Raw genomic sequence first — 19,935 nt, 5'->3', positions numbered from 1 at the left:
TGTTACTGTTCCCTTGCAGGAATACCTCTGATTTGCCTCTGAAAACCTCAAGCTGTGCTTCCTGCCTAGCTTCATATAGTGGCTTGTGACTGGCGTGCCGGGGAAATATGGCAGGACAAAGAATTCCTTGCAATTAAAATATGTGCTGCTTTTCTCATTCAGATGTGCCACTTGCTGCAACTGGTTTTTGTGACCTTTCTTTTTGTCTGCAAAAGAGCCTGCACCCACGAGTGACAGTTGGGCTTCCTCTCAGAGCGGATGTGTCAACTGTGGCTGCTCCCCTTCAGGCTGCAGAGCATTTGTGCTGGGCTCTGTCATGTTCCCACAACTTTCCCATTAGTGTAGGCAGCCTGAGCCCCGCTGTGCTGGTCAGGGCTGGGCTGCCACGAGCACCCAGCTGGCTGATGGGAGTGTGCGGGTGAGTCAGGGCTGTGGCTGCTGAGCACCACAGAAGCAGAACCTGCTCGTGGAAGGGCCACGTTCACATGTTGGCCTGATGTTTGGCAGGTACCCATTTGAGTCCTGGACCTTTTATCTTTTTGACTCCTGTATAACCTCAACTGTCTGTTCCAGAGTAGGAACTGGTAGTAAAATCACAGAGCCCTTACTCAGCTAGACTATGCTGGGATTGTTTGTTTAGTTCTGAGCAATGCTGATGCATGATGTGAGCAGAAGATTCCAAGAGCTTTTCTTGTGGGCAGCTGTGCTGCAGTTACATGGCCATCTCACCCAGGGAGGGAATTAATCTGTGCTGCTCCTTAGCTGGGAGACAAGGACATCTGGGCCTTGCAAGAGATTGTTTCAAGGGAAGAACAGCGTGTGCTTCTGATTCTATATGCGTGCAAATCCTCAAACACAGAGTGAAGGGACCTGGGTGTCAGAATTGTTTTAAGGAAAGGTTAAAGAGGCTGATTTATGTGGTCAAAGATATTCAGGGATGTCTGGCTGGCTGCTGCAGCACTTTTCTTACCTGTCACTCACATTTTGCTCTTCTTTCTCTATATACTGTAAGTAAGTAGTTTTGGTTTCTTTGTCCTCTGCTCTTCAAGGTACCACCAAAAAACTGCTGTGGCTCCCCTCAGAGCGAGCTGCCTTTTGGTGGCAAAGAATCCTCTCTGTTTGCTTCCAGGAGAGTTTACAGGTATTACTGGAAGGTTTATTTCTCTCAACTCAGTGCCAGCTGGGCCTACATGGAGAAGGCAAGTATAGAGAATCATCCAGAACAGTTTTCCAGGTTTGCGTTTGCCTTACCTGCTGATTCCAGGCAAGCCCACTATAGAAGCGAGTGGGAAGGGGTGTATTGCTGCCTACTGCAGGCGCTGTTCTCAGCTCTTAACAAAACCTCTCTTGTTTGTTTCCCCTCCACTGACATGCTGGAGCATTTCCTGGCTCACAGACTAGGCTGTCAAAAATGTCTGAGAAGTGTTTTTCTACAGACTTCATTCTTTGAGCTGCATCATTTCCCAGCTGCTTCAGCAAATCATGATTCAGCTTTTGTGTCTTCAGCCGGCCTTTCTGGCACGGCACAGCTCACAACTCCAGGAAGGGACGTCTTGTTTTGCTGTGATATAGGTGGCTTAGGGGCTGGGAGTTACAGAAGCATAATGCATCCAAGCTTTTTGGGGGGAAATCTGTTTCACAGCTTCTCCTCTGACTTTCAGAGTGGTTAGAAACACCTGTATGTGTTTGGGTGTGGGTTAAAGAACTAGTGACCTGGAGACCATTAGGGAGAGAACTTTCAGTCTGTGAGTCAAAAAGGCCTTCTCAGTCCATCTCTTGCTAAAATTGCCAGCTATCTGAAGGATTTGTATGGAAACTTGTTTCAAGCCTAGCACTTGTGTTTAGCTGTTCCTCCTTCACTCAAATGCAGCAAGCTGACTCTGATGCACTAGCTTGGATTTGTGTGAGGCCTCAGATGAAACCTGGATTCCTGGGTTAAGCAAACCCTAGGTAACAGCTAATAAGCCTTTTCACTGTCGTTATTTTTAAGTGCTGTTATAGAAAACCTTACTAGTCCTGCAGCTTTCTGGAAAAATCTCTGATTATACCCATTTCTGTCTTCCTCCCTCTCATCTCTCTGAACACTAGACTCTGGGCTGGTTGTGCCGAGCGTGTCTTACGAGCTCCACAAGAAGCTGCTGTCGGTTGCCGAGAAACATGGGCTGACTCTGGAGCGGAGGCTGGAGATGATGGGAGTGTGCGCCAGTCAGATGGCCCTCAGCCTCCTGGGGGGACCCAACAGGTAAAGCTATCCCCTTTGGCTCTGGGTTTGCCCCTGCTAAGGGAAGCTCAGCTTGCCTCATTTCACTGAGTAGAGGGGGCCTTCCTTGCCTCTGAAAGGAAAAAACCCTCATCCCAGTGCCATGCAGACCTGCCTTGTGGATCATGTATCAGTCTATTTCCAGATAGTCCTGAAAACAAGTGCGAGCCTCAGGCTCCTGAAGTGGTCGGAAAGCTTACAGTAGGTTTCCCTGTTCACACTACATTTTCCTCCCCTCTCTAGTCTCTCTAGGAAAGAACTGGCTGAACATAAATCAATTACTTTCTAAGGGCTTCTTTTTGTCTCCTATATTCCAGAAGCAGAAGTGTCTCTTAAGTCAAAGACAAAACGGAGAAAGCTGAAATTTTTCTCTCCCATTTACTGAGAATTTTTTCAGGGCCCTGAGCTTTGCGCAGGTGTAGCTTGAAGGCAGGTGAAATCATTGCAGAGTGTCTAGTGAGCTAGTCTTTTTTGGAAACAGACCTTTGCACTGTTATTTTTGCATGGGACAATTGGGTATCAGTAAAAGCAAGAGTCGACTTGTGGAAACAAAGTGCTACTTAGCCTTTTGTAACGCTAAATTAGCTTTTGGGCATCTACACCTAAAGGGAGACCATCCTGCTCTGTTGGAGGGCCTAGTTTGCTGGCAGGCCTGCCCTTCACGCCAGCATATGTGCTGACTCTTTGAAGAGGTGTGCCCTGTGCCTGCACTTAGCGTAGGTGTTGATGTGAGCAGGTGATTGCACGTGTATGTTTATGTTATTGATACCTTCTCCAGGTTATTGGTCTTGAAATTGAAGGTAAGCCTTTGGTCTGCATCTGTTTATTCAGTAGTACCTTACCAGGACTTTACTGATTGAGAGCAGTGAGTGATGACATACCAGGCACTACCAGCCCTCTAAAAACTGCTGTGAGCTACCCGTAATGGCTTGCAGGCCATTCAGATAAATAAGCTTCTTTCTGCAGTTGATGAGGCTTAGAGTAGAAATGATTTTTCTTCTTGTTTTTAACCATGGCTCTGCTGACAGAGGAACTCATCTCCTATTTTTAAGGTTTGGTAGTTAGCTTTCTGCTGAAATCAGAGAGGCAAAAGGGAGGGGAAAAAAGACCTCGTAAAAGTGAAATTCCATCAGACTTGGGCTTGCTACACAAGCAGTAAAAATCCCCCTTGCTTTGAAAATACCAGTTGGCTTTGTGATGAAGCAGGGCAGAGTGGGAGCCTATGCTCTGCAGTGGCTAGGAGGGAGCCTGCAAGTGGGGCAGCTCTGGTGTCAGCGCTGCCAAAGGATGTGGGTTCCTGCTTCGGAGGCAACGGAAGATTTGCAAAACACCTGCCAATTTGCATTTTACTGATTGGGGTTTTTTTTCCTCTTGCAGGCTGCAGGAAGAAGGTGAAGAGATTGTTGGGTTTATTAATGATGCCCTTTTGTCTGCGTTTCAGGCTGAACCCGAAGAACGTGCATCAGCGGCCCACAGTAGCGCTGCTGTGCGGCCCCCATGTGAAGGGGGCCCAGGGCATCAGCTGCGGGCGCCACCTCTCCAACCACGATGTCCACGTCATCCTTTTCCTACCCAACTTTGTCAAGATGCTGGAATCCATCACCAATGAGCTGAACCTTTTCAGCAAGACGCAAGGCCAGCAGGTGTCCAGTGTCAAAGGTAAGGGACTTGCGAGCAGATGATGTCTCTGCTGCCCTCCACCTGCTCGGCTCCCCAATGCCTGGCTGTTCCCTTGGCACCATCTAGTGGCATCACCACAGGCAGCTGGCTGCTGAGAGGCTGGCAGGATGACAGAGACTCGAGAGATTTGACAGTGGAGCAGTTGTGCTGGTGCAGATGTTTCCTGCATGAACAAACACGGAAGAGCTGCTGTATGGATCTGAGTCAGACCAGCCATTCTCTTAGGATAAGGGCCTGCCTTGTTCAGTCTGTCAAAGCTGCATGGAAATAAGCATCCAGCTCCTGCTTCAAGCCAAGCAGACAGCTTTGCTGAGCTTCCCAGCAGCTGTCCAAAGGCAGCTGTCTTAGTGTGTCCTAGAATAAACGGATGCTCCCATCCTCTGTGAGAGAACTGGCTTCTGTTTGTCATTTCACCACTGCTATTTTCAGACCAGCTTTATTAAACTTCCTGGGAGAAACAAAGCTGGGAACTGGGGCCCTGCACAGTGTGTTGGGCTTTGGCAGGGCTGTGCTCTCCTGTCATAAAAGCTTTTGCACCAAAGACTTTATGGTCTGTCAGGTGAAGGGAATGCAGCAGATACATCATGGAGCAGGTGAGTGAGCTTTGCAGCCCCACTGCAGGGAGGCAGCCAGCAGTAGTGCATGCAGGCTGCCTCTCCATAGCAGAGGTACTTGGTGTGTTCCAGCAAAAGAGTGCTTTTTTTGATGCTTTTCTACCAGAGAGCAAGCCCCAAGCAGTGCTCCTCTAGGCTGCCTGCTCTACGGAGCCAGCAGCACTGCCCAGGGCTGCCCGAGCAGATTTTGTACCTGAAAGTCTGGGAATGTTCTTCAGAGTGCTAAAGAGCTTTTACATATTGTTGTCTCTTGCAGGAGAACAGATGTAGGGACAGGTAAGGCCAGACCTTGTGCAGTGAGACTGGGGGTGCTGCAGGCAGTGCAAGGGTTTCGAGTTGGTTCTCAACAGTCACCGGTGTGTTTGTTTTCTTTCAGATCTCCCAGATACTCCTGTGGACCTAGTAATCAACTGCCTGGATTGTCATGAAAATGCCTTTTTGAGAGATCAGCCTTGGTACAAAGCGGTTGTGGACTGGGCCAACCAGAACCGGGCTCCTGTGCTCAGCATAGACCCTCCAATGAATGAGATGGAGCAGGGCATCGATGCCAAGTGGTCGCTGGCCCTGGGCCTGCCCCTGCCCCTGGGTGAAAGGGCAGGGCGTGTGTACCTCTGTGACATTGGCATTCCCCAGAAGGTCTTCCAGGAAGTGGGAATAAACTACCACTCACCTTTCGGCTGCAAATTTGTCATCCCACTGCACTCCACTTAGAGCCCATCCAGCCACACAGCTCTGAGGTGAGAGAAGAGAGAAGGAGGAGGTCTGTCAAATACACTGTTCAGTGGCTCCTCACTGGTAAACTCGTGACGCCTTAAGGATGTGAAGTTCTAGAGAGTTTTCCTTCCAGAAGACACGTTGTGTATTTAAAGAAAAAAAAATAATCACAAAATGAAACAAAAAAAAAAAAGGAGGAAGCAAGTGTTCCTGCAAAGCTGTTTTCATTCTCCTGTGCCATTGCGTGAAGAAACACACAGGAAGATGATGTCTGTCCCTGGCGAAGGTAGCTGCTGCCTCCCAGGCCCAGACAGGAGGCTGTTTGATGAGGGGATGTAGGTGGAGGTGGTACAAGTGATGGCTAGTTTGGAGATTTGAGATATATTTCTGTCCTTCTGGGCAGACAGACCCAGGAAGGATGTCCTGGTGGGAGCAGCATCCCATGATTGTGTAGGAATCATAGTGGGACGGAAGATTCGGTTTTGTTCTATTGTTCTTTTTTACTCCCTCACCCCTCCCCTGGTTTATGTTCTGAAGGCAGCTGTCACTTGCCGTCCCTCCTGGACCCTCCAGGAGAACATTCCCTCTTTGGAAAGCTTGTGTCAAGAGCCAGAAGCTGTCAGGTCACAGATGCTCTGGGAACACCGATGGCCTCAGCTAGGCCTTACTTGCTTATATACTCTGTTGGTTTTTTGTTTGTTGGCTTAGTGGGTGAAGCACAGGTCCTGTGGGAGTGAGGTGTGGTGTGGAATTGGACTTTTCCAGGATAGGTGTGGGGTTTGGTTGATGGAGTTCTTTCTTTCTTTATTCTTTCTGGCACAGTAGTGGCAGAATCAGGGAAAGGCTGCTGAAGCAGGGCAGTGTCATCCTGCGTTAACAAATGCATACACCTCGTGTATGGTGCAGATAATGTTTGGGTGAGTTTCCCCAGTGCGTCCAGTGTCCCTCCCGCACTAGGTGTGGTTTGGGAAGTAGGTCATGGATCTTTTAATTCCCTTTGGGCTCGTTTGTGTGTCTGCCTGCTGGGAACCAGCTTGAGAATGGAGAGGTACAGCAGGAGGTTCTTGTTGGGATGGCTGCAGGGGGTTGCAGTGTCCTGGCTGCTCTGCATGCCATGTGTGCTGCTCCAGGACATGCTGCATTGTCCTTCCCTGCACGTGGTTTGGGCCCAGTGGAGCCCTGGAGCAGGGACATCCTGAGATCCCTGTGGGCAGCTGGCTCCCACAATCCAGGGCTCCACAGGTGCTGTGCCAGCAGCTGCCCCAGGAGGCATCAACCCTGGAGCCGTTCCTGCAGGGGGGCAGGCAGATGCGAGGCAGGGGCCCTGCTCTCCCAAAGGGACTCAGCTCCCTGCCTGGGCACTGCTTGAAGCTCTGCTACTCCTCTGGTAGGTACCTAAAGCTGGCACAGACTCTACTCTGGCATTGTGAGATCTTCAGGGCTTCAAACAGTGCCTTTTCTCTGGGGGAGCTGGATCCCTTTTGAGGCTGACGCACAGGGATGTGGTCACCTACTCTTGCAGCTGCTCTGTCACTGCACCCTGCTAAGCAGGTAGAGTCCTGCTTAGCAAACCTACTGACCCACTCAGTGCTCTGCTGGGAGAGGATTTACAGGACAGGCACTCATCTCTTCCCTTTATCTGCTTAGAACAAAGGCTGAGCATATCAAAGGAGGAGAGGAAAGCAGAAGCAATTAGTATTGCCTAGGAGTGTGCAGTGACAGGGAAGACCCAGCCTTTAGGACAGGAGGCTGGTGAGCCCTGGGCCTGTTCCCACAGCCACCCAAGGCTTCTTTCCCTGCCAAACTGCCTGCACCTCGCTGTATCTACCTCAGCAGGGTGGAAGGCGCTGCTCCTCTTGGAGTCTGCATGGCTGCTTCACCTGAGACGAGGGCTGAACCATGTCAGTGGCCTAGGCCAAGCGGCTTTAGTGCTCCCACTGTGGGGCTGGAGGAGTTGGTGCTGTGACGGGACAAAGCTCTGCACTTGAGCATTTCCTCTCCTGCCGGAAAGGCAAAGCCTCAGATTGCCTGAGGGGAACCATGTTTCAAGTAAACTGGAGTGGCATTGACCAAGCCATGGTTGGGACATAGCGATGCAGTTGGTTATTTAAGATACAAGTGTGAGGCTTCCCTCTGCCTTTCTTGTTTCTGCTTCATGTTTTTCAGCTCTGTCTAACCTGGAGCTGGGCAGACGCGCGGTGGCTGGGTTCAAAAGGTGGCCAACCCTCCCTTGGTCATTGCTGTAGTGCAGCATTAGCTTTAGTCCCCTTGTTTTAACTTTCCTTGCTCGAGACACTCGATAAGAGAACTTGCTGTTTCAATTTCTGCTTTTCTTGCCCCTTCTGGGTTCGGCTATTAAACTGTAGTGTTGAAATCCTCAAGGTTTCACTGCAGGGTCCTTTGTGCTTCCACACTGTGCCCGTGGCTGCAGGGCCGTGACCTGAAGGGCACTCAGGCAGGTGAGGATGATTTTGCTGTGCTCAGCCCTGTGCCCACTGCCACACAGCTCCAGGAAGCACCGCAGCCCTGGCAGTGCCAGTCGTGCAGTGATAGGCTTCCACATGTTTAAGCAAAACATAAAGCGAGCAGTGTTGTACAACAGGAGGGTACAAACCCTCACCTAAGGACAGGGATTCCAAATCCCTACTTGAGCAGTGTTTAGGGCACAGCAGGCAGCACTGGGCTCTGTTTGGCTTTAAAGTGTGCTCACTTTCTGGAGATGAGGGCTCAGTTTGGGTATTTGGCTGTACTTTTCCCTGTATACAAAGGCTTAATTGAGGAAGTACTGGCCTTAGGCACATTAAATCCACATGAAATACATCTTCTGTGCAGCTGTGAGTACTTGTGGAGCACCTGGAGCCTCAGAAAGGGGGTGGATCCCTTCCCCGACATTGCCAGAGTTAATTCAAATAAGAGAACACTTTTTGCCTGTGCTCGAGTTCCTGCCTGCCACCTCAACCACCATCCTAGGCAGGAACTGCCCCTGAGCACTGCTCTGGTCACTGACACGTGAAGATCATTGCACTATGTCACTGCTTGAGACTCCATTTGTGACCTAATGTCTGTAATGACTAATTCCTGCCACTGCGGGGGGAGGCCCTGAAATAAAGTGTGACTATTCATGTGTGCTAGTTGTGTGCAGCTATTTATTTTGTCTGCTGCCATTCTAGAGCCTGACAACACCTCTGCAGCCAGGGCACAGACCAGAGTTCAGTCCACTTCTCACTTTTTGCTCTCCAGTGAAGCAAAGAGTCCTGCTGCTTAGTTTCCAGTTAATTTTTCAACACCTCTGTCTTCCTTTGCAGAAAAGGCAAAGCTGTGAGCAAGAGAACCCTCCACCTGCCTACAAGGGAAGTATCAAACAATAAGAAACACTTTATTTTAACTTTACAACATATAAATAGACAAATCTGTGCTTTCCAACATAGCTTTTCTTCCCCTCCCCGGCCCAGGGTCCTTGTGGCAGTGCCCCAGCCCCTGGGAGCTGTGAGAGAAAAGAGCAGGGGTCGCTGCAGGGCAGACGGCTGACTGCTCCCGGGTGCACAGAGCCGGGGGGCATCGCACCCCGCCCTGGCCGTCATCTGCTCAGGTCTCTGCTGGCGCCTCGCCCGCACAGCAGCCTCTCCTCGGCAGACAGCCCAGCAAAGAAGGGGTGCAGGAGGGCTTCTGAGAATGTGATTCTCCTGGAAGGGTCAAATTCTAACATCCTCCTCATCAAGTCAAAGAGCTGTGCATGCTCCAGCGAGTCGTGCAACATGTATGTCTGAAAGAGAAGGGCGAGGGCTGTAGCATGCTGTTAGGACAGAGACTGCACCCCTCTCTGGAGTCTGAACTGCCTATTGACATATTTACTGAGTATTTATATGTAAGCAAGGCCCCAGTTTTATGATACACAGCAAGCTGAAAGCTGTCACCCATCCCCAAAGACAGCCTCCCTCCTGTTCCCCAGTACTGCTTCAGCCAGGCCAATAAACTCCTGCTACTGCAGGTGTGAGTTTGGAGGTCTGTAAACCAGTTCCTCAGGCCAGTGCCCTGGGGCAGGGACTGGCAGTGCAGGGCCTGCACAGCAGCACCTACCTGCAGGGGCTTGCAGTTCTCCTGGACGTATCTCCCATCAGATGTGTTCTCATCCCACACCAGGTTGCCACGGTGGAAATACTTTTGCTTCCTGCAGAGGAAAGGTGGTGTTGGGTAAGGCTACTCTCCCACTGTGACACCCACAGGGCTGGGACCCAGCCTGAGACACGGAGCTAGTAGCCAGGGTAGCCATAAATGCTAGAGGAGACTAGCTGAGTTGGGGCAGAGGTTCGTACCGAGTTTTGTGGACCATGTGAGATGGAATGGGCCCAAGGATTTTTTCCATCATGACGAGATGTTCACGATTCTCATGGGTCTGCAAAGGGAAAGAGTAATGGTGCATTAATTCAGAACTTGGACAGCTGACAGCCAAGTCTGTCCCCTATAAGAGTACAAGGAAAGAGGAGACAAGCCCCTGTCAGGAATGATGCAAGGCCCATCCTGTTCCCCTCTTGGCTTTTATGCTTTTCCCAGGCAGAGGCCAGAGGTGATCTGAACCTGTTTTCAGCAAGGCACGAGTTCTCAAACCATGTGTTTTCCTGGGCTTATGTTCAAACCTGGCCTCTGATGTGTGCTTCTCTTCCCTTCCCTGAGCTGGAGCCCTTTTAGGCAGTACAGATTGTGAGAGCACAGTGCCTCGCCCCAGAGCCGTACCTGGAAGAGCGTGAAGCCGCGGTAATACTCAAACAGAATGCAGCCAGTGCTCCAGACATCGCATGGCTGTGCCCAGCCCAGCTCTGCAAAGAGAAGGATGTTAGCTCTGGGCTCTCAACAGTCGCCCCCAGACATCTACTAGTTCCTTGTTTAAAGTGCCAGGATGACACAGAGACGGCCCTAGAAGTTCTCTCTGCGCTTTCCGGCACGGTGCATTGGCAAGAGGGCTGGCACAAGCCTCCCTCAGATGCTCCTGTTTCAGCTTACGCTGACTCTGCATTCCCCTGGAGCCAATTTGAGCACTTCCCGAGTCTCACTGGCTTTCCTCTGCTCTGAACATGCTGTGCCAAGGGCCTGCAGGATCTGTGCACACATTCCACACAACCAGGGCCTTGAACCCACTGAGGTGGTGTTGCAGTAATGCAGGGAACAGCTTGTCCCCAAGAACTGGAGCACTCTCCTGCCAGTTCTCTAGACAACAGCATCCCACAGCCTCCCTGGGACAGCTGCTGTCCTCCTCCCCCGTCGGAGAGTCCCCAGCGCCCAGCAGCACTCACCCAGAATCACCTCTGGGGGACGGTAGTGCCGGGTGGCCACGATTGTGGTGTGGTGCTCGTGATCGAAGGTGGCGCTTCCAAAATCTGCCACGCGAATGCTCGTGTTGCGAATGGATTTCTCCTCACAGCTCTGCAGGCAAACAACAAACCATCACTACTTCTAATAGCTGGCTCAGGATTAAGCCAGGCTCTGAGAGGAGCCCTCTGACCCCAGAACTGCCACGTCTGCACTACTGATCAAGAGGATTATAACCGTGGAGCTCTGAGCAATTTACATCTCAGAGGAGCACCAGTGAATGCCCCACACTTCATGAGCTGGAGCCACTGAAGCAGTCTTAAGGCTTTTAGAAGAGATGGGAGAACGAAGGGGCCCAACTTCCAGTTTATTCCCACTAAAGACTTGGAAGGCTCTGCAGGGCATGTAGGGATGCAGTTTCTGCAGGGAGGGAAAGGCAGGTTCTTCCTGATCCCTGCACTTCCCTCGGTCACAACCCACCTTTTTCTCGTTATACAGCGTGTCAAAATCTGAGTTGACAAACAAGATGTTTTCTGGCTTAAGGTCAGTGTGAGTCAGCTGGTTGTCGTGTAAAACTGCACAGGTAGCAAAGGGGAGAGAGAAAAACCCAGTATGAAAGAACCGCACACCCAAGTGCCCACAGCACAGCTCCTTCCCAGTCCCCTCCCACCCCACCCTGGTGAGACAGCATTGCCCAGCCAGGCCAGCCCTGGGTGACTTACACCTCAGGGCATGGCAGAGCTGGTAGGCCATGTGCCGGATCTGAGGGAGAGGGTATGGCTGGAAGTTATTCTCCTTCAGGAACTCAAAAGTGTTCTTGCCCAGAAGCTCGAAGGCAATGCACATGTGGCCATGGAAGTTGAACCAGTCTGACATCAGGACACACAAGCTGGGCAGAGAGAAAGAAGATTAACCATCGTTCAGAGACTCGACAGAACATTCATTCTCCTCCTTTCTGGCTCCTTCAGAAGTGGCTGGTGAGTAAAAGCCCCAAGGCAGCTGCCTCAGGATGGCAGTAAGCTCTCTGTATACATCCAAGTGACATTCCCTCCCCACCCTGCTCAGCTTCCTGGAGATAGAGACCTCCAAGTGGGATAAAGCAGCAAGTGGTTGACTGAGAAGCTTTGACAGCTGAAAAGCTGTAATTATTCCTCACTAGGATCTGGCCTCTCAGATGTTAGAGAGTTTTAAATAAACAAGAGAGTTCAACAGAACTAGACACTCTCTTTTTCCAAAATACAGAGGCCTGCGGCAGGTTTTCCTCCCCCAGGAAGCAAGGAGCCAGTCTTCCAGTCCTCACGTTTCTTTGGACATCGCCCCAGCAGACAGTCCGTCTGTAAGGATGTGGTACTGACCACCCGAGGGACCCAGAGCAACTCACAACTTGTTGTCCTTGTCCTTCTCTTTGATCTTTTTCAGGACGTTAATTTCCAGCCTGGCTGCTTCTCGGTACTTGCCAACGTTTTTTATGATTTTCAGTGCCACCTGAGACTTGCCCCTGTACGGGAAGAGGCAAAAGGATGGAGTCAGAGAAAAAGGGCTGTACACACACCTTCAGTCCACGGAGAGAGAAGGGCACATCCCGGTTACTCCAGTCACGGTGTCAGAAGGCTTTAGACTCAACAAGGCTCCCAAGGTCTGCTGATGCTTTATTCCGCTTGTCAAGTAGTTAATTCAAAGTGAAATGCTCTTACTGGGTAAGACTCCCACAAGCTCAGACAGCTCGCAGCACACCACTGCCTGAGGCAGCAGCCCAGAAGGTCACTGGGACTCCAGCAGCAACCTCCCCTCCCTCCCTGTGCCAGATTTCTTAAGAGGCAGGAGATCCCAGCAGCTCCTCCACTAAGCTGACCCCACGGCTCAGAGACAGACGAAAGGTCAGGAAGAGACAGGGGTCAAGTGTAATCACAGCAGAGGTTAAAAAACAAATAAGAGTACCTCAGCAGATTAAGAGGTCACTTTCCCTGGCTGCCTGGCCCAGCCCTCCACTGGAGTTCACTGCAGTAGCCCACGGCCACCGAATCAACTCCCTTACACCCCTGAACACCTCAGGGGCTGCAGTATGAACCAGGCCCTTCTCCACCTGCTGTAAGAAGTAACTTCTACCACAGCAAGAAGCAGAAGGTGACAAGAGCTTGGTCCTGTGGAGGCCCAGGCAGATGTGGCAGTGTTTGTGAGCACCCGGGCTTGGGGCTCTAGGGACAGAGGAGTGCCCTGGAACGGAAGGATGCCCACCTGGCATGGTCCACACACTCCACCACTTTGCCAAAAGTGCCTTCGCCAAGGCTGCCGACAATTTCGTCTAGGAGAGAAAACAGGAGTGGATGTGAGCTGGGGAGGCTGGGCCAGGGCCGAGGTCCTGCAACTTCACAGCAGCAAAATGCCAAAGCAAAACAAAAACAGTCTCTCACTGCTACGCTCTTTAAAAACTCAAGTGTCTAATGTCTGCCTGAGGCAAGTTACTGGTCACTCCATTTATAAGCAATAAAACACTAGAGACCCCTCCAGTACAATACAAGAGATCTCGTCTAACACGGGGATAGAAAGTAGAGAGGTAAAGTTTTACGAAAGGTGGCTGTACATCGCTCTTGAAGCCAATCGCCGATCCTGCACACCAGGTGGCCTTCCTTGTCATCTTCCACGCTCCTGCTGCGCTTACTGCTCTGGGGGCTCCTCTGCACCGCCGCCCCCCGCGCAGTGCCGGCCCCGCGGGGCACGAGGGCGGTGTCAGCCAAAGGTGGAGGTGACGGGGCGTCCGCGGGTGGTTGCATTTTCCAGATCCCAGCATTTCATAAGGCACACAGCATATATAACGATAGGGATATTGCAAGGGACACGTCAAGACACAAACTAACTTCAAAACAGAAAAGTAATCAACAGCTACAGGTATGCAAAGAAAACTCGTTAACTACGGCCTCTGGTGCTGCCGCCTCTCGGGTGGGAAAACGTCCCCCTCTTCTTGGAAGGGAAGTGGCAGCTGGGAAGCTCCAGTGTGAAGGCGGCTTGGCTTAGCACCACCCTTCCCCACAGAGGAGCAGCTTCCTCTGCAGCACTGGAGGGAGGATGCTGCCAGAAGCACAAGAAGAAGGAGGGCTTTTCCAGAGGAAAGTAATTTTCTCCACTGGCAAGCATGATGAAGGCTCTACGAGCTGTCAGTTTGGACAAGGTGTCCAGTAGAAGCCAGAGTAGTAGTTCTCCCTCCAGGTAGCCTGCTCTTTGAGACCCTGGGTAACAGACCACCAAGCTCCCCGAGCTGTCCTGCCCTTACTGCTGACCAGCCCTTCCCTTTGGGACAGAACCAGGCACTGCACCGATCCCGACCCTGTATGCCCAAGGGGCTGCAGACAGGCCTGGTGCTAAACAGAGGCCTGATGATGCGGTCTGAAGCCTGGGAGAACATTAGGACCAGGACAGTTGGATTTGTCCCCAGAGAGCATTTTGTTCCACTTTAGGCATCTACCAGGGGCAGGAGGCCACGTTCACTCCTGCCACTGCCAGCTTCTACTGGAAAACCTGCCGAACATTCCTGTGAGGACTCAGGGTCCACCAAGCAAGCCGCCCTGATCCCTCATCTTCTTCTATTCAGCCTTAAAAATACTTAAAATCTCCATAGCCAAAAAAATTAATACAAGGAGCTCTACATTTCCATGCCAGAGCTTCTATCTGGCTTCTCTTCTGTACCCCTGGTCCCACAGCTAGTTCAAAATAATGAGCTACAATGAAACCCCCAAAGGTCTGCTGAAATGGAGGAGAAAGAAGGTAGAGAGGACAGTTGAGACAGCTGTGAGACTTTAAAGGATTTATCTCACTCCAGCCCAAACCTGCACACTCTAGACCTGCACACCGTTACCATCGCACACACGCACAAAGTGCCCTGGGGTGCTCCATCAGAAACCTGGCTCTTGCTACAACTAAAAAACTCACTAGAGAGAGTAAAAGGAGGAAAGCAACAGACCATTAAAAGCTCCCAGCCATGCAGACAGTCACTATTAACTGCAGGAATCGGGGTCATTTAGTTGCAATAGCATTTTAAAGCAACGAAGGTGTGAAAGATGGAAACCAGGAGAGAAGCGGTGAAGCAGACACGTTTGGTCTGATACCTCATGGCTCTTCCACGGCAATGCCGGTGCTGGGAACAGCCTCCCACCCCACTCCAAACACTCCCTGTTAATCCTTGAAAGGAGGACTACGTTTCAGGGTGGAAAATGGGGAAGTTTTCAAAGAAGCTGAAATCCAAGGCACTCGTGTCAAAAAAGGACACGTGCGTCTCCTCTTCATAAGGAGGAAACTTTCCTCCAAGCCCAGTGAGGCACGGGTTAATCACCACAGGACTAAGAGCGCTGGTGAATCCCACCTGGTACAGGATCCTGGCAGGGAATCATATGGCAGGGAGCACTCCCTGCCCCCTCCTGCTGCCTACTCACCCCGCCCCAGGAAGCAGTGGGAATACTGAGCAGCGAAGCCCTGGCCAGGCACTGAGCTGCTCAATGCCGTGCAGCCGCTGGGCTGGCTGCTGGCCAAGGCCCACCCTCCTCAGCCCATCACGAGGGCATACACCGTGGAAGCTCCCCCTCATCTCCTCCCTGGCTCGCAAAGAAAACGGCTGAGTTCCCTCACCAACCAACGGCTACAAATGCTTCCTGCTTCACGAGACACCGAGTTTAGACTTGTACATTCCACCTCATGAAACAAACACCAAAGAGAAGGGGATCAGAGGTACTCACCCAGAGTGTTCGGAGCTGAAAGGAGGCAAGAACAGTTAAAACCCTGAGCTCATTCTGGATGCTACTCACCGAGGAGGCACTGCTACAAGACCTGGTCCTGCGTTTCTGGCAGTGGTGCTGATGCCTCTTGGGGCGATGCTGCTCTCTGCCCCTGGAGCGCCGCCAGTTCCGCGAGCGGGTCGAGTAATAGTCCTCCCCAAAAGATGGGCTTCTGTCTTCAAACCTGTAGGCATCGCTGTCCCGTCTGTACCTCCTGTAGTAAGGCATCCTCTCATGGCTGTAGCACAAGGAAGAATGTGTTTATGAGCCAGGAAAAGCAGAGGCCTGCTGAAATGAAGAGCTCTTGCTCCCACTGCCTGGTAGCAGGAAAACAACAGCAAGTGCCCTGGGCTTCACTGAGGCTCCAGCCAGACACTGCTCAGGTAAGGAAAAGGAGCAAGTTTGCAAAAGAAAACAACATGACATTCACACAATTCATTGCCCCTGGGGGGGAAACCCCCCCACCCTAGAGCTCAACCTGAGCTGCCTGCCTTCCCTCAGCCATCTCCACCAGCACACGCAGGTGCTTTTCTAACAAAGAATCCCAGAATGGTGGGGGTTGGAAGGGACCTCTAGAGATCATCCAATCCAATCCAATCCCCTGCTAAAGCAGGTTCACTTCCATCAGGTCACATAGGAACATGTTCAGGCAGGTTTGGAAACCTCCAGGGAGACTCCACAGCCTCCAGGGCTCCCTCACCCACACAGGAAAGAAGTTTTATCTTGTGTTCAAGTGGAACATTTTATGTTCCAGCTTATGTCTGTTACCCCTTGTCCTGTCACTGAGCACTACCAAAGAAGATGTTGCCCCATCCTCCTGACACCCACCCTTTAGGTACTTGTGTTAATAAGGTCCTCCCTCAGTCTTCTCCAGATTGAATAGCCTCAGTTCCCGCAGCCTTTCATCATAAGGAAGATGCTCCAGGCCCCTGATCATCTTGGTGACCCTGCGCTGGACTCTCTCCAGCAGTTCCTTGTCCTTCTTGAGCTGGGGAGCCCAAAACTGGACATAGGACTCCAGATGAGGCCTCAACTGGGGCTGAGTAGAAGGGCATGAGAATCTCCCTCAACCACACTCTTCTTAATATACCCCCGAATGCCACTAACCCTCTTGGCCACGAGGGCACACTGCTGGCTCATCCTTTCTCCTCCTCCAAGAAGGTCTCTCATTAGTTCTTAAACAAACAAGAGCTGAAGGCAGCAGTGGTGCTGTAGTCATCACCCCAGGGGGACTGCAGTCCCCTGAACACCATCTGTGTGTATCTGTGCACACAGATCATTACCAAGAGCCAGGAGGAAAATCTGGTCTCCACAGTACAGCCAAGCTCCTGCACCTTGAGCGACAACCGAGGGCTGCAAGTACTTCTGGCCAAGCTCCCCTCCTCCCAGGAAGGGGCAGAGGGCCTCAGGCAGAGCTGCCCTGCATCAGTACTCACACGCCAACGTGCACATGCAGTGCTGAAAGCTGCGAGCGCCTGAGTGCCTCACACCACAGCTGCAATGCTGCAGCTCCCGCCTTTCACTCCACAGGTCCCAGGTGCTTCCGTGGCAGCACCTTGACTGTGCCTCTCTTACACCAGACAGCAACAATGGCAACGCTGAGCAGCAGCCTGCTGATGCCTCCGAAAGCATGGCTGCCTGCTCCACTCCAGCCGGTACTCGGCCCCAGGAAGCAGCTCCCACAGCAGCCCTTGCCTTGGGCCGCCCTGAGCGAGTCTGTTTCAGGCAGTTGTCACAACCCAGACACAGGAGCGGTGCGCTGGCTCTCAAGGACAGCCAGCAGCACCCCGGGCACACACAGGGCTGGTTGGTGCTGTCACCCAGCTGACAGCAACGGCTTTGCCCACACAAACCTCCTGTGGCTGCTGCAGCCTGGAAACAGGAACTCCTGCTGTTTGTGCCTCTTTGTAACAATTCTGTCTCACTGAGAGCTTAATGGGACCCAGGCGTGTGCATGTGCTGGCTCTGGGATCAAGAACCATACTTCAAAGCACCTGCCAAGACAGTAGCAGCAGCTCAAGGTCACTGCTGAACTATCCAAAACACAAAACCCCCTCAGTGCTCTGTTCCAACACCGATGGTCAACTCCAAGCACGCCTCTGTGAAACTCCTTAGAAGTGTGTATATCTAAGATACACAGAAATCAGTGATAACAACCCTGAAGGGCTCAAAGAACAAAGGAGACCAGTGAAGCTCTGAGAGGCTCTGAGTCTAAAGGGGCACAAAGGTTCCCTCCTTGCAAAAGCCTCTTCTCACCCCAATCTGTCCCACGTAACCCACCAGATGAAGGGATGGACCAGCCCATTGTGCCTGTCGGCCGTATTTCACAATTCGCTGCCTTCGAGTAAACCCAGCCAGGCTCAGCAGAGAAGTTAATGTGGAGAAGAGCTCAGGGCCTGAGGGATGAGCTCAGCTCACTCTGGCTGCAGCTGTGCCACTCGCCCACTGGCCCTGCAGAACCCTGGTGTCAGCACACGGCTCCTGGTGCCTCTGTTCCAGAACCTGCCACAGCCCTGCTGAGCCAGGGCCTCACTCACCCTGTCTGGCCCTGCCAAAACACTGCACAAAGACAGCACCAGAGCTCAAACCCAGAGAAATACAAGTTGGCTCTGCTTGGATCCTCTCTGATGGCAGAGCTGAGGGAGGAGTGTTGTCACCCTAAATCTGATTTGTAATGATTTTGGAAGGAAATGGGTTGCTGGGAGAGAAAGACTTTAATGCCTCCACAGCATTAGGACTGGAAAACATGATTCCAGGGCAAGCTCTTCTCCTTCATTAATATTAAAGACGTTGCTTTGGGAAGAACTTTTGGCTAGATGTAGAAACATACAAGGCAAGGCAGATTAAGCCCTTCACTCCTATCCCTGGGATTTAAGGGTTTAAAGCTGATGCACAGTCAGGAAATGAAAGCTGCCACCACATCACGCTCGCTCCAAGCCATGACTGCAATTGAGGGTGTGGGTTTATTAGACCACCATTCCCCCTTGCTCCCTCCTGCCAGGGCAGCAGCTGCAGGCAGGCCAAGCGCCTGACCTTGCCCAAACCCTGTCCCTGCCCAAGCACACACCTACCTCCTCGACCGTGATCTCCTGGGGAGATCTCTCCGCGATGCGTAGCGCAGCCTTCCCTCATAGTCTCTGCTACGAGACCTCTTCCTCTTCCACCTGTGAGCCAGATAGCTCTCCTGCTCCGGGGACCGGTATCTCTTACAGTGATGCATCTGCGGGAGACCGGAGGTTTCTCGTTCTTAAAACGCCTCGGCAATTCGCCGGCTCGTCGGAGGCTGCAGGAGTCTTCTCACCGCACTGGGCTGGCTGACCCGAGGAGTGTGGACAGAGACCGCCCCGAAGGCAGGGAAGGCCCCGGGACGGGAGCTCCGCCAGCTCTCGAGGTTTCAAGCCGTCGGCCGAACGTTACCGGCTCCTTCCTCGCCGCCCCCGACAATAACCCAGCCGCGACCCCGTTCCACGGCCCGCGGCCGCGATCGCCCGTGAGGCCGGAAGCGCCCGAGAGGCCGCCACCGGAGCCGCTCGGGGCCGAGGCCCCGCGGCCCGCCCCGCTCGATCCCCGCCGGGCCGCTGCGGCGGGGCCCGGGCCCTGCCCCGCCGAGTGCGTGCCGCCCGGGCCTGCCCCGCTCCGCTCCGCGCCGGCTCCGCGCCGCGCCGCTCACCGCCCCTGCGCGCCCTCCGCCCCGCGTCGGCGGCCGCGGCCCGACCCCGCGGCCCGCAGCGCCTGCGGCCCCGCTTCCGCTTCCGGGGCACCCACCGCGCGCCGCGCCCGCTGCTGCCTCACGCTGCCGAGCGGCACGTTACCGCGCTCTGCCCCCGCACCGCCATCGCCCCGCACCGCCATCGCCCCGCACCGCCATCCGCACCGCCATCGCCCCGCACCGCCATCGCCCCGCACCGCCATCCGCACCGCCATCGCCCCGCACCGCCATCGCCCCGCACCGCGCTCTGCCCCCGCACCGCCATCGCCCCGCACCGCCATCGCCCCGCACCGCCATCGGCCCCGCACCGCCATCGCCCCGCACCGCCATCCGCACCGCCATCGCCCCGCACCGCCATCGCCCCGCACCGCGCTCTGCCCCCGCACCGCCATCGCCCCGCACCGCCATCGCCCCGCACCGCGCTCTGCCCCCGCACCGCCATCGCACCCGCACCGCCATCGGCCCCGCCCCGCCATTGCCCCGCACAGCGCTCTGCCCCCGCACCACCATCGCCCCCGCACCGCCATCGGCCCTGCCCCGCCATCTGCCCCGCACCGCCATCGCCCCGCACCGCGCTCTGCCCCCGCACCACCATCCGCCCCGCACCGCCATCGGCCCCGCACCGCCATCGCCCCCGCACCGCCATCGGCCCCGCCCTGCCATCTGCCCCGCACCGCCATCGGCCCCGCACCACGCTCTGCCCCCGCACTGCCATCGCCCCGCACCGCCATCGCCCCGCACCGCCATCGGCCCCGCACCACGCTCTGCCCCCGCACCGCCATCGGCCCCACACCGCTATCCACCCCGCACCGCCATCGCCCCGCACCGCCATCGGCCCCGCACCGCCATCGGCCCCGCCCCGCCATCTGCCCCGCACCGCCATCGGCCCCG

The 19,935-nt window shown here is 53.7% G+C and overlaps 2 protein-coding genes across 3 annotated transcripts in view; one reads left to right on the top strand and one right to left on the bottom strand.

The window, feature by feature from the left end:
* Positions 1 to 8,392, top strand: part of EDC3 (enhancer of mRNA decapping 3) — a 28,434-nt gene extending 20,042 nt beyond the window's left edge. The window contains exons 5-7 of the mRNA XM_061999003.1: positions 2,089 to 2,242; positions 3,702 to 3,919; positions 4,931 to 8,392. Of these exons, the coding sequence (XP_061854987.1) occupies positions 2,089 to 2,242; positions 3,702 to 3,919; positions 4,931 to 5,265 (707 nt within the window). The 3' untranslated portion in view covers positions 5,266 to 8,392. The remainder of the gene's footprint in view (positions 1 to 2,088; positions 2,243 to 3,701; positions 3,920 to 4,930) is intronic.
* Positions 8,393 to 8,623: 231 nt separating this feature from the next.
* On the bottom strand, positions 8,624 to 19,076 carry CLK3 (CDC like kinase 3). Of its 2 annotated transcripts, XM_061999004.1 has the most exons (13): positions 19,006 to 19,076; positions 18,407 to 18,555; positions 15,366 to 15,573; positions 13,154 to 13,247; positions 12,808 to 12,874; positions 11,954 to 12,070; positions 11,295 to 11,461; positions 11,053 to 11,147; positions 10,557 to 10,686; positions 10,000 to 10,082; positions 9,582 to 9,661; positions 9,346 to 9,436; positions 8,624 to 9,031 (listed from the first exon to the last, which is right to left on the bottom strand). In XM_061999004.1, exons 2-13 carry the CDS (start codon positions 18,553 to 18,555, stop codon positions 8,846 to 8,848), a joined length of 1,467 nt encoding a protein of 488 aa, XP_061854988.1. In that variant the 5' UTR covers positions 19,006 to 19,076; the 3' UTR covers positions 8,624 to 8,845. The 2 variants fall into 2 exon arrangements, with proteins under 2 accessions (XP_061854988.1, XP_061854989.1); XM_061999005.1 differs by lacking the exons at positions 18,407 to 18,555; positions 19,006 to 19,076 and having other exon boundaries at positions 13,154 to 13,377; positions 15,366 to 15,451.
* Positions 19,077 to 19,935: the final 859 nt, after the last annotated feature.

Source organism: Colius striatus, chromosome 7 (assembly GCF_028858725.1).
Source record: "Colius striatus isolate bColStr4 chromosome 7, bColStr4.1.hap1, whole genome shotgun sequence".
In the NCBI taxonomy this organism is placed as follows: Eukaryota; Metazoa; Chordata; class Aves; order Coliiformes; family Coliidae; genus Colius; species Colius striatus.
This window is presented reverse-complemented; position numbering and strand designations above follow the sequence as displayed.